The sequence below is a fragment of the Neltuma alba genome, unplaced genomic scaffold (assembly GCF_004799145.2).
Source record: "Neltuma alba isolate B1F8T4 unplaced genomic scaffold, ASM479914v2 tig00010231_pilon, whole genome shotgun sequence".
NCBI classification, from domain to species: domain Eukaryota; kingdom Viridiplantae; phylum Streptophyta; class Magnoliopsida; order Fabales; family Fabaceae; genus Neltuma; species Neltuma alba.
Window position 1 is genome coordinate 561,402 of NW_021635163.1, and position 17,341 is coordinate 578,742.

The 17,341-nt window shown below is 31.2% G+C and overlaps 2 protein-coding genes across 2 annotated transcripts; one reads left to right on the plus strand and one right to left on the minus strand.

Annotated features, from left to right (window-relative positions):
• The first annotated feature begins 658 nt into the window (after window positions 1–658).
• LOC114755143 (probable cytokinin riboside 5'-monophosphate phosphoribohydrolase LOG4) lies at window positions 659–2,486 on the plus strand. The gene is made up of 6 exons (XM_028944018.1): window positions 659–811; window positions 972–1,069; window positions 1,175–1,205; window positions 1,311–1,410; window positions 2,127–2,197; window positions 2,295–2,486. The coding sequence occupies exons 1-6, from the start codon at window positions 659–661 to the stop codon at window positions 2,484–2,486; spliced, it is 645 nt and encodes a 214-aa protein (XP_028799851.1).
• Window positions 2,487–10,963: 8,477 nt separating this feature from the next.
• On the minus strand, window positions 10,964–16,978 carry LOC114755089 (actin-related protein 7). The gene is made up of 7 exons (XM_028943957.1): window positions 16,719–16,978; window positions 15,677–15,892; window positions 14,634–14,775; window positions 13,656–13,900; window positions 12,839–13,022; window positions 12,083–12,150; window positions 10,964–11,431 (listed from the first exon to the last, which is right to left on the minus strand). Exons 1-7 carry the CDS (start codon window positions 16,794–16,796, stop codon window positions 11,279–11,281), a joined length of 1,086 nt encoding a protein of 361 aa, XP_028799790.1. The 5' UTR covers window positions 16,797–16,978; the 3' UTR covers window positions 10,964–11,278.
• Window positions 16,979–17,341: the final 363 nt, after the last annotated feature.

Consider the following 17,341-nt stretch of genomic DNA (forward strand, 5'->3'; position numbering starts at 1 on the left):
TAAATACATATATTCACATGTGGAATCAGTCCGTTCACATGTGGACTGGTTCACCTGATGCATGCGTCCGTGAGGGAAAAAGTGCGGGAAAGTGCATTTGCAAGGGGAACTAGTCAATTTGCAGATGAAATACATATATTCACACGTGAAATCAGTCCGTTCACATGTGAACTGGTTCACCTGATGCTAAGGGTAGTGGCGTCATTTCGTTTGTGGAATTAATATCAGATTGGCCCCTTGGTCCTGCAGTGAGATTTCAGAAAGTTTTGGGGGCTTTTTGAGATTAATTGTCTTCTGCGGTCCTACAGTGAAATTTGCCCAATTTTATTTTTCAAACCTTGTCCCAAACTAAAGTTTCACTTTTCAGTAATTTACCCTCATAACTAATCATGCATGGTTTTCAGAGAAATAAAATAAAATAATAAAAAAAGGTATAAATAATAATAAATAAGAGAGAAGATGGAGAAGATCTTTTTGTGTCGTGACAGCCAAGCCAAGCTCTTTTTGGAAAGCAGACAAAAGGGAGTGTTTGGGGATAGATAAGTTGTGGAGTTTCTTAAGAGATATCTCACTTATACAAGCGCCTATCTTTTCTCCTTTCTCTCTCACTTTTTCTTTCTGTATTTACCTTCGTACTTTCTTCACAACGTCTTCTCCCATGGAAGAAATTACAGGTCAAGAAATTAATGAATCTGCATCAAAAGACTCGCAGAAGAAACCAAGCTTCAAACGTATATGCGTCTTCTGTGGCAGCAGATCTGGATCCAAGCCTGCGTTTAGTGATGCAGCTCTTGTGCTTGCTAAATTGCTTGTGAGACAATAATATATCTTCTCCAAACAAACACCTTCCCATTCACTGATCACACACGCACACACACCATAAAAACGACAATGGCTTCTTCTATATGTATAGCTTCCGCATGCTGTATGTGCACGTTTATTTGATTAGTTGTTTGGAGTTTGATCGACAGGTTGAAAGAAAGATTGATTTGGTCTATGGTGGAGGAAGCTTAGGACTAATGGGTTTGATCTCTAAGACCGTGTTCGATGGCGGCTGTCATGTTCTTGGGTGTGTGTGAATTCTTAAAATCTTGTCAGATACATATATGTAGGTACAATGGGCTTAACTTCTGGATGAACTTATAGTAAAGTTATTATCTTTTTCATGTGTTAGAGTGATTCCTGAAGCAGTGTTTCCCCGTGAGGTACTGAATTAATATCATTATGATCAATGTTTCTCTTAATCTGAATTCTCATATCCTCATGAAAGGCTTGTTCGTACTGATCAAGTCTCAATACAATGCTGTTAGATATCTGGGGAAACTTTCGGAGAAGAGAAAATTGTTGCAGATATGCATGAGAGGAAATCAGAAATGGCTAAACATGCTGATGCATTCATAGCACTTACTGGTATATATTTCACGTTCCCACATGCACTTCAGCTCCATAAAACCGACACCACTCTTCTACTTTTAAACATTCTTGCATACTCTCTCTCGTTTCACTGCAAGAGCAAGATAACTAGGGATTAACAAAATCAGTAAGTTTGCCATTTGTAAAAATTAAAAAAAAATGTATTGGTTTCTTTTAAAGTACTCTTTTTAATTGTTTGCATTAAAAATTACCACCTTGATGGTAAATCCCTCAATATGGGGAGAATTTAGGGAAAAAATTACACCGAGAGACAAAGCAAATTAATATCCTATGTTTTGAATCAAAACAAATCTCTCTCGCAATTAACTCTTATATTTAAGACTCGAAAGAATATATATATACACAGACACACTCACACATATATAATACTACTTTCGGCCCTAAACATAAGAGCTAGTTGACTAATTTGAATAGATTAAGGAAATAAGTTAAGTAGTTATTTGTAATAATAGACGTTATCTTTCTTAAAATATTCTTACTAATCAAGTTTATTGACTAGAATTACCATTATTAGAAGGACTATCTTGAGAAAAAATGGATAAATATGAAAGATAAAATAGATTGGGGTATTATATTTAGGACCAAAATAAAAGTCAAACAAGGTCTTATATTAAGGATTGGAGGTAGTAAATCTTTATGAATATGAATAATAGATATATTCAAACATCTTACATATAGTAGCAAATGTGCAGGAGGTTATGGAACCATGGAAGAGCTGCTGGAGGTGATAGCCTGGTCTGAGTTAGGAATACATGATAAACCAGTAAGATTAATTAATGTCGTTTTTTCCCTTGTTTTGTATAAATATATATATATATATATATATATGGCATGAATCACATTTAGATATGAATGTGCAGGTTGGATTGTTGAATGTGGATGGGTATTTCAACAGCTTGCTGAGTTTTTTTGATAAAGGAGTAGATGAAGGTTTTATAGAGAGCTCTGCAAGGAATCTTGTGGTCGTAGCAGACACACCAGCTGAACTCCTACACAAAATGGAGGTACACAACACAAGACTTAAATTTTTTTTTTTGTTTAATAAAATTTAAATGCACACACACATACAAATATGTCAACATCAGGGTCAAACTTAAGATCTCATCCAAGTATGATAGGTAAAGGCAATTAATAGACAATGCTGCTTGTTAAGACTTTTGTATTATATGCAAGTTTTCCTACTTCAAAAAGTAATGTCAAAATTTAAACATATTTGTCTAGCATGTAGAGGATAAAATTGTTATTTTAGTTAGACTGAGTGTGAATTTGAAGAAATAATGATAGTGGTCATTTTATTTCATATCCTTGTAATCTCAAGGAGATTCATTAGGCTATAAATTTAAACAATATAAGTAATAATTTCACACGCAGCAACGTAACGTCCATGTATTGATAATACATTTCTATGATTATTTTTTAAAAAAAAAATCAATTTCTAGATACTTTAGTAATCATTAATATAAATTTGTGATCCTTACCTTAACGGCTATTTTTTGCTTAGTAAGATCAGTTAATAAATAAAACAAGCATATATACATATATCGTACTGAAACCCCACAAGGATGATAAAACTTAACAATAAATTATCATAATTAATTGTTTGAATAACTAGTGAGCTTATAAAGATGCACAAGAAGAATGTGTGAGCATAATCAAAGACAAAACATGCGAACTCTCATGATGTCCACGGAATATATTATTAGTTTCTGATGAATCATTATGATTTGAGAAATTAGAAGGAAACAAATTGTAAGTTACGTACGGGTAATAAAAGCTAAGAATGAATTGAAAAAAAAAAAAAGATTATGTAAATATTTTCAAATTATTATTATTGTTTTTTGAACATACAGGAATATGTTGCCGCTCAGAACAATAAGGCTGGAATAAGCAGACAAAATTGAAGTTTCGGAAAGGGGAAGTAAAGCAATTATTGGAGGTTCTGGAGCTACAGAAAAAAGCTGGGGGAGCCTCAATGATACGTTTAAATCTTCCGACCTTCATCCTTCTGTTCACAAGGCTGGTCTCATCACTTTTAGCTTCAAAACAAAATTGCCCCACAAAAATTTACTTGTTCTATGTTTCACATTCACATTATATTATATTATATTATATATATATTTTCTTACCTATGCATTCATGTATCTAAACATGGTTTGAGATCTGTGCGTGATTCAGAGAACTAAAATTAATCATTATGGGTAAAATCTTGGTACTATAATCATTATTCATCTGTCTCTTTCTTAATGTGATATGGATGTGCGTATCTTCCTTCCGGTTCCTGCTAGAGGAAAAGTAAATGAGGGGATGTATCATATTCAAAATATAAATCTCAATTTATTTTATGTCTCTTGTATTTATAATTTTTTCTTAGATTAAATTATTTATAATAATTACACATATTAAAAAGTTTCTATCAAGTGATATTTTCAATGCAAATAACTAAAATGATATTTTAGGAAAATCAATATCACTCTCACTCTTATTGTAAGTTACTCAAAGGAAAAAATTTTGGACCTGATAAATATAAGTAGTCGCTTGTAAGATATTTAACGATGATTTTTCCATTTTATCTTTATTAAATTCTCATTAGAAAGAGATAAAGAGAAAACAGATGTAAGAATGATTTATAAACGAAAAGAGGAAAAAACTTTATTAAGGGTAAATTTGAAAACTTTTATCAATTTAATGTATTATTTAAATATGAAAATGAGTTACAAGTGACTTATAATTTAGAACCGAAGGCATACACATTTTTTATAAATATTACTTCTGATCCTAAATATAATATTATTTTATATGATAAATCGAATCTTATATTTAAAATTAGAGAGATAAAAATTAAGGTAACTAGTTTGCTTAATCTAATACAAACTGGTTAAGTAACTCAACAACAGGAGGGAGTAGTATATGAGATCCCCTATTTCTGTGTCTTTCTAGTGCGTGCATGTTGCTCTCTTAGTTAAGTGAGAGTTGAGACTCGTTGAAAGCTGTAGTTCCATACCCATTAGTGAACTTAACAGTAAGAAAGCTACTAATATCTAAATTCCTTTCACAATAATAAGCAAGTTAATTATGAGGGTCGGCGAGGGAATAATCCTTTTGGATTACGGGATTTGACTGTTTGTAGTACCTAATTACTTGAGAGCCAATTTTACTAAATGACTTTGACAAAATATAATTATTTTTTCCTAAATTTTTCTTATCCTTAAATATAAGTTCTATTTAGGCTTCCTTATTTTTCTGTCTTTCTTTTCTATTTAGACTAGGACTTTTTGTCTTAACCCTCGTTTTGTTAACGTAATTGATCCTTTACTCAAAAAAAGTTCTATTTAGTCGACAAAGATCAGTTCAGTTAATAAAAAATTGACTTGTAACTCATAAGTCGTGAGTTTAAATTTTACTACTCATATAAGGACTTTGTTAGTAAAAATTGCATTGAAAACATAGTCATGTAATTAACCTCACCTGACTAGATAATTAACTTGTACTGATTATCCTTTTCATGACTTGGATGCATTAGCCGGCCCCACTCGGATAGGAATATCCTTTGATGTTCGATGCTGAGGTTCCCTGATTTTTCGTATGACTAATAAAATTGCACTATATATTTGATTAATTTAAGATTCTTGAGAATAAATAACTTGTAAAGTCGATCCTTAAAAATATTTTTTTTTCTAAATTTTATGTAATGTTTGGGAGTTATTGGGACCTTAGTTGTATCATTATAGGTATTTCGAATTTGTTTTTGCTCCTATTTCGCATTAAAGGCTCCATTGATTGAGACATCAAAGTATAGCCTATGATTTTCTTTATTTGAGAAAAAAGAAGTATAGCCTATGATCATGAGGTGGGGAAAAAGGAGAGAAAGATAATAGCGCTTCATTATGATTTCAGTGTAGGGAAAGTGCAAGGGTCAAGGATTCGATTTGCCTTTTGAAAAATTAAAAGGAAAAAAAAATTAATTTTAGCAATTTAATAAATTTAGAAGACTTAAAATATATTTTTATTAAAAGATAAAAAACATATTTTAAATAAATTCAAGCCATCAAAATTAATTAAACGATAGCAAATTTTGGGAAAATATGTAGAAGGGCCTCATTGGAGAAAAATGACACTGAAGTACTACAAATTAATGAAATTATTTTTTTAAAAAAATTGATCCTTTGGTCAAATATTTTCTTTAAAAAATTACAAATGGATAAAAAATGATTTTGTGAGGTCGATAACATTGTTCAGTTGTGAAAATAAAGGAAATTAGTTGTAAAAATTGGGACCAGTTGCACAGAATGGAACAGACAAATTAGAAACGATTAGAAAAATGGAAGACTTAGTTATGAAAAACCAGAGATTAGTTGCAGAAGTAGAAGATTCAATGATAAAAATTAAAAGATTAAATGCAAAAAAAGGAATAAATAGCTGGGAAAGATTAGAAATTGGTAGACTCAATTATAAAAAACAAAAAACAGGGAAGACCGCACATGGTGAAAGATTTAGCTGTAAAAGGAGGAACATTAAATCGAAAAAAGATTTAAAAGCCAAAAGACTTAATTATAAAAATTAAAATATCAATTGCAAAAAAAAAAAAGATTATAAAAATTAAAATATCAATTGCAAAAAAAAAAAGATTAAGTTATAAATTTATAATATCAATTGCAGAATATAGGAAGACTCAATTATTCGCAACTAACTGTTTTACTTTTTGCTGTTTCAGTTCATACAATATTGCGTACGCCACAAAGATGTCTTTATCTAATTGATCTTTCCAAAAAAAGACATCTTTTGGCTGATGGAAATAATCTTTCTAGTAATTCCATCAATTCATGTAGTTTTAATGTCATTTTCTCTCTATTAAATTCCTTTTGCGTCATTTTCTTATTGGATTCCCATGCATCCTTGAAATGGGAGCGTGTAGCTTTTCCCTCAATTGCTCTTTTGCTCAATACTTTCATTTGTTTCAAAACAAAATTAAAAAAAAAAAAAACGATCTAAAGTTTGTGCCTTAAAAGGCATCACAGAAAACTAGGCTTCATTAAAAAAATGGTTAGATATCCTTGACTTATATCTTTTATCTGCTTCTTTGAAACGTGGGTAAGGTCCTTTAAAAGCAATTTTTCAGTCATTATTTACACAATATAAAATAAATATGTGAAGAAAATTATATCTTAGTTTACATAAACAAACTTGTAAGTACTTAATATAAACAGCTTCAAACGAATCTTACAAGGATTTAGTGTTGGATTAGTTTTTTATAAATGATTTTATAATCTACGAGATAAGTATATGTGAGAGATGTTTTGTCTTAACTTGTTTTAAAGTATTTTTTTAATTAATTGTATGGGGTATCCAAACTCCCCCTTGGTACAATATATTACCTCCGGTCCTGATTAGAAGAGTTAGTTGGCTAATTTGAGGAAATTACGAAAATAAGTTAAGTTAGTTATTTGTAATAAATAGATGTTGTCTTTCCTAAAATATTCTTGCTAATCAAGTGTGTTAGCTAAAACTACAATTATTAGAAGGATTATTTTGAAAAAAAATTGTATAAATATGAGAGACAAAGTGGATTGGAATCTTATATTTAGAACCAAAATAAAAATCAAATAAAGTTTTATATTAAGGATGAGTAGTAATTGAATTTATCTTTAGACACCCTAAAAAAAAAATCTAAGGGGGAAAATGGGTGTAGTTGAGTGGTCGAACCCAATTCATATGGAAAAGTGAAGGAAAGGTGAGAATATATGTTTTCCATCTCTTTCCAAATAAGGGAGAGGACATTCATTATTATTGAACATATTTTTTAGTGTAGGACTCACCCTATGCTTCTTTTTTGCTTTTGTTGTTTGGGTGGCCACCTAAGCTACACCCTAATTCACTAAACTTTATATCACTTATTTTTTATTCCTTTGTTTCTTAAAAAAATCCTTCAAAAAGATATTAGAGTCCTTTGAATTGAATTCAACCTTAATAGTCTTGATTCTTTCCTTATATTTTTTATCTGCATCTACTTGGTACACATATGCTATAATTTTATAAGGTTAAATTTAAATTTTGTTGGCATGCAATGCAGAGATTAAAAAAATAGTTATTTATAAAAATATATATATTGATTTCTTAAATATCCAGTTTAATCATTTTTAATAGAAACTATTCTATTGATAAAATTTTTTTCTTAAGATGTATAATTGATAAGGAGAGAACAGAAAAAACTTATAATTGAAATGACAAAGTGAATTAATTATTATTTTAGACCCACAAAAAATCCTTCTACTAATTTTCATATTTAGGATAAAAAAAAATTTTAATAAAATTAACGAGTGATGAACATGATTTATTCTTTGTTTTATTATATACCATGAGGACTGTATAAGGAACTGAAAAAAGAACATAGACCCCTTCCTTCAATTATTTTGTCATTGTCGTTATTTGTTTAAGCTACTTCCACTAAATGTTTCAAAATTTATTAAGAAAGGGCATAAATGAGAAGCAATCATTTGACCTTTTTGGGCGGATGAGTTAAAAATTTCTGGAAAGAGCCATCCATTATTAGGTGTGAGAAGCTTTTAGTACTATATAATGGAACCCTACTTCTTAAGTCGTACCTATTATGTGGCACACGCACGTATTATTTTCTGTTTGTTTTACATTTAATTTAGTTTTTATAAGACATTAATCTATTTTATTTTTTTATTTTTATCTATTTTAAAATAATTTTTATAGTAATTACACATATTAAATATTTTATCAAATAATAGTTCTAACAAATATATATGATTAACAAGAGTTCTAGTAAAGATCATTTATTTATTATAAATAACTAACTTAACTAATCTTTTTAATTTTCCTAATTAGTTAACTATATTTTATATTCAGGATTAGGATACATATGGGAGTATATTATTGTGATTTCATTATAATAAATTTTTACCATGCTTCTTTGCAATTAAGAAAAATATTAAATCTCATTAACTACTTCAAAATTTAATAACTTTTTAACTTTATCTCTATTTAATATATACTCTATATTTTGATGACTTATTCTCATGAATAGTAAATGAAAGATACAATTATACATTCATGTGTAAAAGATTTACGCTGCAAATTGGTCTCGAAAATTTTCACTCAAGAGCACTAAGCACTTAGAAATTTTTTTAGGTGCAAATTCACCTTAGACATTTAAAATTGTAGCAATATTGTGCATAAGAAAAACAAACCTTCACCATCAAAGCCATTATGTTGACCACTAATACTTTTAACAGTAAATGACAATATTGTTATGATTTTAAATTTTTAGATAAATTTTTATTGAAAAAATTTTCGATGTCCAATACTCTTGAATGAAAACATTTAGATAAAATTGTATCTTAACCTTGTGAAAAATTTAATTATGTAACTTATGTTAAAAAAAAAATCCTTATAATAAGACCAAAAGCGTGTGCATTATTGGTCTTGCTTATGAAACAATGGGTAGCTTCATAATGCTACTCTATCGCTATCATAAAAATGCAGAAGCCATAGGAACACCAATAGAATAGAGTACTGTACTTAACTAGACACTTAGGACTTGACTATACATTAGCATTGTAGCTTATTCTACAGCTTTTTGTTTTTTTTTTGGGGCCAATATTCTGCAGCTATAGTAAGATGCCAGAATCTTTAAACGTACACTGGAATCTTTAATTACCAAAATCAATATCTATTATATATATATATATATAATCAAATCAATCATCATTATATAGCTTTGTTTGATGAATAATGGATACTGATAAAATTTGATAGATATATATTGTATCGGATTACATAGAGTACTGTACTTAACTAGACACTTAGGACTTGACTATACATTAGCATTGTAGCTTATTCTACAGCTTTTGTTTTTTTTTTTTTTTTTGGGGCCAATATTCTGCAGCTATAGTAAGATGCCAGAATCTTTAAACGTACACTGGAATCTTTAATTACCAAAATCAATATATCTATATATATATATATATATAAAATCAAATCAATCATCATTATATAGCTTTTGTCCGATGAATAATGGATGCTGATAAAATTTGATAGATATATATTGTATTGGATTACATACTTTGTTTACAGCCGTTTTGTTAATATTTATTTTATTTATAATTACAAATATTTATAGCAACAATTTAAAATATTAGGCAAACTTAGGTGAGGTCAACATTGTAATTCTATAAAATACATATACTCCTCTGGTTCTATTTATAAAATACTTTCAGTATGTTTCACATAGACCAAGAAAAATCTTAAACTTCATTAACTCTCATTTAAAATTTAATGACTTTTCAACTTTATCCCTATTTAATATATATCATACCTCATATAAACAAAGTCAACATAATAATAAATAAGGGGTAAAATTGTATATCCATACAAAAAATTTCTTCTAGTGCCCTATAAATAGGACCAGAAAATACCTTCTCCTCTGCCTTATAAATAGGACCAGAAGAGTATATAAATACTCTTTCGGTTTTAGATATAAAACCCTTATACACACTACAAAAAAATTTTATATTAGATAGAACAGAAAAGTAATAAGTTACATAATGTGCTACAGAAGGGAAAGGAATGCACGTGCTTAATCAGTGGCTCTCTGGAGTATGGACTACCTACACCAACCCCTTAAAGTGAAGGACGCATTAGGGTTGGCAAAATGGTCCCCCTAATTCACATATAAAGAATAAAAAGCTTTTTACTTAAAAGTCCAAGCCCCTGGTAAAATTTTTTATACTTATAATATAATATAATATAATATAATAATATATACAAATTGCATGAAATAAAGCATCATTTTATATATCATCATTTTGAAAAGTAAATTTTATTTTCTTTATAAGCACATGCTTCCAAAGATGTTCCTGCATTCACAAGAATTCGAATTTCATCTCATATGCTTCAATGACAAAAGCTCCTACTGTGATCAACGCAGGTTTGAGAAAAGTACAATTTCCTCCCCTCTTTTAGATTCTTTTCCCCCTTTTTGAATGTTGTATTCACTTGCATTATAAAAATTAATCGATACTTTACATTTTATGTTAAATATTGAATATATCGAACATCAAATTGATTTAGGTTTTCAATAAACCAATTAAAATGGAGCACAACCTTATGATATGCTCCTCTCCTCTTGTCTTTTATATAAAACTTTTATTTAATTCTAAATATAAAACATATTTATCATATTTATTAATAAAAAAATTATATTTCTTATAGTTAACTAACTTATTTAACTTTCCTAATTTAACCAAATTAGTTAAATAAATCTTATATTAAAAATTAAAAAAGTATTTTATACGTAAGATCTTGTCATCGTAGTAATATTTTTGTAAGGTAGTGACAAGATATGCCATTAACAAACATGTATAATATTACTTACATGGTAACTTGAAATTAAATTTTATTTTTTTGATAAAAAATCTATTTGAAATGTTCATACATATGTTAAAATTCATTTAGCTTATCCTTTGTTTTTTCTTTGCAAATAAAACCTTCCTATCTAAAACCACCATTAACAATCTGCTGGGAAATTAAAATCTAGGACCTTATATTCAGAAAATTTACACTGAATAACCTTACTCCACGATCAACAAATATCAAACATGTGCTTTTGTTCAACAAATTTTGTCAAAATCATCTAATCCCCTACTTGCCTTGAGCTCCATAAATATCTTCTTCTTTTTAGGATAACTGAAGCAAATAGACTTCAAGGCTTCTAGCATATATAGAATTCAGAGTCAATCCAGGGTCTGCTACCACCTGCTACATAAAGAGTTGGTGTGAAGAACCTACACATTTGTAGAGATTGTACCACGACCACATGCCATCAGAAACATTTCCTGTGAACTATGGAAGGTCCGGTTTCATCGTAGTCCGCCTTAGTTACGTGCTGATTTTGTGGGAAAACTACTTTGGCGAGTATGGCACCTCCCACCCATGCAGAATATGTGGTTAAATTTTCTGGCATATATTCTGGAGGCTGCAGCAACACAAGAACAGGGAGGAAAACTAGAACATGAATTGAGGTGCTGATATGAATAAGCATATAGCACTATAAGATAAAGAATTGAAAAGATAACCCACAAAAATTTCATAATCTGCTCAGGAAGCCGAGGAACATGCGAGTATTAGTTGTCAAATGTTAACGCAAAATCTAAATTAGTTACTCAGTCCATCTGACCGACAATCTGGCCTGATGAGTTTTAAAATCGTCACAAGTACCAGCTACAAATTTCGAAAATATTTAGACAAGTTAATAAAAGTATGCTTTCTCACTCTCTTTTTCCCGTTTTCTAAACATCGAGAATGTTTGAATCTTGGGATCTCTACCCCAATCTACCCCACCTTAACCATGAGCTAGGTTCAGGAGTGTTAATAGTATGTTCTTTTATTTGCATTTTATAATTTAATGATGCTGGTAGGAGGCTGATATATATAAATAGCCAATGAAATCAACGCAACAGAAGGAGCAAAACCATGCTATACTTGTCTGAGACAAAATGTAAATATGTTGATCCTATATTTAATCACCAGATATATACTCATTGAACTTCAGGACTCAGTTGCCTCCAAATTATGAAGCTGATGTGAATGATTGGTTTTTAAAAAAACTATTGGATAACCAAATTACCTTAACAAGAGTGGGTCGAATAGCAGATGAAGTCAGGTTAGCTTCCTTCTGAAACCTTTCTTCAAAACCTAGAATAAGAAACAGCATAAACATGTTAGAAGTAAAGCAACAACTTCACCATAAACAGGAATTTACTTTAAGGTCCGTTTGGTATGAAGCATTGAAAATGAGGAGTAAGAACTAAGATTGCAATTGAAAAAAATCATTAAAAAAGTCTTTAGCATGAGTAATTGCTTGTTACATGGGATTAGACAAACCAATGTACTTCCATGGATTTGTCTAATCCTATGTAATAAGCAATCTCTCATGCTAAACACTATTTTCTCAATCTCAATCCCTATCCTCCATTTTCAATGCTTCATACCAAACGGTACCTAAGAAACATATATTGCGTAATAAAAATAATAAGAAGGATTAACAATAAAAAGAATAATACAAGTTAATTAAACCTATCCTCCCTTAACAATAACTGGTATAATTTACTTTTAAATTATAATCTCCCTTTGTTGTCATCCAAGTTTCTAATTAGACAACAGTAAATTTAAGGGTCCAATATTTAGTTGCTTTCCATTCTAAACCAGAAACTTGGGAGCCCTTACGCCCATAAATTTTGCAATTTAAACAGTAAAACACTAAATGTACATCAAAATATGCACTTCCTCGCTAATCTTGAAATGGGACATGAAGAGAAAATATAACATAAGTTCATATCACGCATATTATAAATCCAAAAGAACTATGAAAATGAAAATTTACCAGTCATAGCAGAAGGGCCACCACAGACCACAGTATTTTCCAGCAGTTGCCTGTGATTATCCGATGACACAGTTGAAATAGTTCGTACAAGCTGTTCAACGATTCCGTGTGTCTCTAAACCCAATAGAGATGGCTGGAATAAAGCTTCACCAACAGTATATCTTTCCCTCCCAATGGTTATCACCTGAAAATATTTCAACAATCAGATCACATTATAGAATATTCTTTATGCTTGAATAAATTCCCGTAAACCAGACCAGAACCTACATTATAGATCCTCCTCTAATCACAATCCAGCAAGCTCCAACACTGTGAGGGAAACAAGGTACTATATGCCTCTTCTTACAAATCAGCCTCAGATAAAAAGTGCAGATTTCTGACCAAATTAGTGCTTAGAGAGAGGTTCCGCTTTGAGTTAAGTTAATCTAGTTATCAAAGTACATGGCATATTCAGCATGATCAGAAGTTTAGAGCAAAATTTAAGAGTTTAGATTGACCAAGACATAAAAATCAATTGAGCTCCAGCGTAATAATTATTGTCCTCATTTCTGCTCATAAGCTTGTTTAAATAAGGCAAGATGATCTTAAGCAACCCTTCCCCAACTGTATCATTAATTGTTCACCCCATTAATGTCTTCACTTCCACCACACTTTTGGAACCACTATTAATTCCCACCCAGGCTAGGTTGCCAGGTTAAGAGTCATACCAGTTTATTAACTAGAGAATATACCAAAACCTACCAACTAAAAAATCAATATCAATAAAAACTTAAAGGAGCAAGCATCATATCTCAAACAGGGAACCTAAAAGGCAGACCTGTCCATCAGGAAGGGTATGTTTCTCCGGAACACAAGAATCCTGGATTTTCCGATAAGCTAATTCATCTTCAGCACAACATGAGTATTGCTCTTTTATTTTCTCAACCTCAGACAAGCCGATGCTTACAGCTGGATTTGACTTGCCGAGTTCTTGAGCCAAGAAATTTGTTAAATCAATGCCACCAAACTCAAATCTTTTTGAGGCAATGTGATGAACAGCACCCTCAATTACTGGTGCAATATCTGTTTATAAATAAAAAAAGAACAAGACGCATATAACAAGTAGTAGGTGTAAGACCATGTGGAAATATGGAATGATGCTCAATCAACAAAAATATGTACTTCAATGGCACACAACATAATACCACGGCCATTTCAAATTAACATCTATATTCAAATGAGTGCTTATCTTCTTACCATATATTAGTAGATCTATCGTATTTATATTTCTTACTTAGATAAATAAGATGCAGTGAAAAGATTGCAATTACAATGCTTTGATTTTAGAAGAATTTAGTTGTAATATTTTTTTTTCAATAAAGAATATTATAAGAGAGAAGAAAGATAGAATGAGAAGTACAAACAATCAATAAATACTAGGATTCTAAATTAAATTAAGTAATTGACAGGCCTAAGCATCTGATTCTTTGCACATAAACAAGCTAATATAATATATAAAATTGCGAAAATATGGCATGAAAAGTAAGCCAGGTAGAATGAATATGCAAGAGCACTTGATGGATGAATTATTTAAGCCATCATAATTACTTAGTGACGAGCTCTTCAAGGGTCATCTTGAATCCCAAGGTCCACAGATTTCACATGAAACTCAAAAGTCAAAACGGACAGTTTCACTCTCACCAGAGAGATCAGAAAAACCGTCTATTCAATGTAAAAAGGCCTATCAAACAACCACTGATAATCTGAAAATATTCAATATTGTAGCGACCATTCACATCGTTATGCATATGCATACCTATTTTTCCATGACCAATATCAACAGTGCATCCTGAGATACGTCCCACAGCATACAGTGATAGCACTGCTTGTTCTGAGGCATAAAAGCCTGATATGTTGAACGTTTCAAACATTAGTTGCACTAACTGTTCTTTATTAGCCTGGAAAATAATTACGCAACCCTCTGTTAAAAATAGGGTGTATGATGCAATGTAAAAGAAGGCTATGTACATATTACTGGCAATTTCTATCAAAGACAGACAGAAGAGAAGATCAACCACCACCAAAAACCTAGTCAGAAAGAAAATACATCAATCATGGAAGGAAAAGAGTCTTCCAGAAGATTGCTCATTCATACACAAAAAGAAGATGCAAATTGTCTAGGCGTCCCTAATGTAAACCCAACTATTCAAGTAACATTGTATACTAGCAAACTTAAATTTAGGGAAATGTTGCTGAATGTTTCTGAAGATATTGCAAAAACTACATTACGCTCTCTTCTTTGTTGTTTGTCTTCAAAAGGTAAAGTGTTGAGATTCATCGAAGTTGTGTTTTAATTGAGTATGAAGGTACTGTGTTTTAGCGCCCAAATCATTGTTTTGAAGAGGTAATCTAAAAATAATTCGATGAGGGGCTTGCCGTCAATGAGGAAATTCCATTAATGTAATAAAGATACCAATTGCAGTTCCAAAAACTCCACATGTTTTATTTATTTCAAAAAGCTCAGAAGATACCATGTCTAGGTTCATTTAAGCTGCAATTTTTTCTTTTGGTGAAAGCTGCATGTCCAGATTGTAATATGCCAAAGGTCAATATCAAAAGTATCTTTGTTAATTAAAGCAGCTTTTACAGTTAAACATGGTTTGAACATGGATTACAAAAATATTTTGCTGACAGAGTTGAATGGGATGTGCTGCCACAAGGTCTTAGTTCACTGGATCAAAGGGGTGGAGAGTAAGTTTTGAGTGAAAATCCAGTTTACGGTCATTCCTGCAAGCTTCAGGGGGAAGGATTATAAGTTACATGTCTGCAAAAAAGACAACAAAATGAAGCTTCTCAAACCTTTGGCGTACAAAGAGGATCTGTGAATAGAATTTGCCCTTCATTGCCAATTTCCCATCCCAGGCCAGTATATAAAACATGGTGCAACAAATCCTCCATTGCATCCCAATCTCTGACAAACCCTCTCACAATTGGATCGATGGTAACATCCTCAGTTACTGAATCATCAGTCACTGATCCATCATCAAGCATGCGTTTCATCTGAGTAGGAATGATCTGAATCATATCAATAGAACCACAATTAGTAGGGCAAAATTCCAAGACTTAAGATGATTAAAAAAGGAGGAAAAAATATGGAAGAACTGAAGAAGAGCTCAACATCAAAATCATTTCTTGGGAACAAAACTTATATAATCTATCAAGCAAGAAATTGCATTTTGTGGTGACATCAGGAAGAAAGACAATGAGTGAGGTAACATTCCCATTAATAATTAGAAATAACAATTGTCAAATAACTGACTAAAAATAAATATATGACAATAGGTTACAGATAATAGTGTTGAAAAACCTTTTTTTAACATTGCCAAAGTAATGTGGTAGGAGTTGAAATGACTAAAAAACTGTTTAGGTATTTATGCATGCATACAGGCTAAAAATGCACACCTCTCTAACCGCAATTTTCTTCGATAATTTTAGTAGAATAAAATTGCTATCGAACAAACCATCACCTGGTCACTAGCGCATTCACCTTCCGCGGGAATATTTATTTTTATCCTAATTTTCTCCAAAGACTAATATATCTAGCATTAATCGACATAAAAGTATAATTCCTCTAAGCAACCAAACAGTGAGGTGGTTTTCCTCCAACTCGGAGAAGCAAAATAAAGTCTTTGTTTTTTCTGTCAATCTCCTTCCCTCCAATGTTTCAAATTGAGGCCAAGAAAAAAAAGGTCTTCAAAGATAACAAAAGGATATCATTTGTTTACCACAAAAAGCAGAATGGGTGAGGTTCATAAAATTTGCACTTTTCTTATCTAATGCGCTAATTTTCCCGCAAAAATTTGAAGGAAAGACGAATTCAGCTGGCTCATTGATTAATTACCATAGCAGGAGCCTGATCAGGGATAGCGAATCCTGCTTTGAGGAGCTTTGAGCCAGCGTCGACGACCGCAGCCTCCATGCCCTTCTTTCTTGCCCAAAACCCTAGCTTTCAGTTTCAAAGCTTCGGAAATGACCTCTCGCAATTGAGCTTGATGCCCAGTACAAAGTAGCAACACCTGAAAGCAGAAATGAAGAAAACGCTGTTGCCGGAGCTATTTTGCAGTTAGCGGTAACGATATTTGAACATGCCGTCTCGTCTTCTATCTCTTGGTCGGGTAAATTGTAATAAACTAGTACAAGACCCGTGCGATGCACGGGTGTGATATGGTCTATTGCCATATAAAAAATCAAATGAAAATAAAATGGTTAGCCATTTGAAAGATATTGGATGTAATAGTGTCATATGATAATATGGCAGTTGATAATTATAAAGAAAAAATATAATGTTTGAGTCTGATGTGATTTTGTCTTATTTAATAATTACAAGGAAAGATGTATAGACAAAGAAAATCTAATGCATTAAAGAACGTTTGATTACTTTTCATCAACACAGGAAATGGAAAGATACACAATACTTGGTGTTCTCCATCCTATCACCTCGCACCTATTTCCTTTAAATGATAA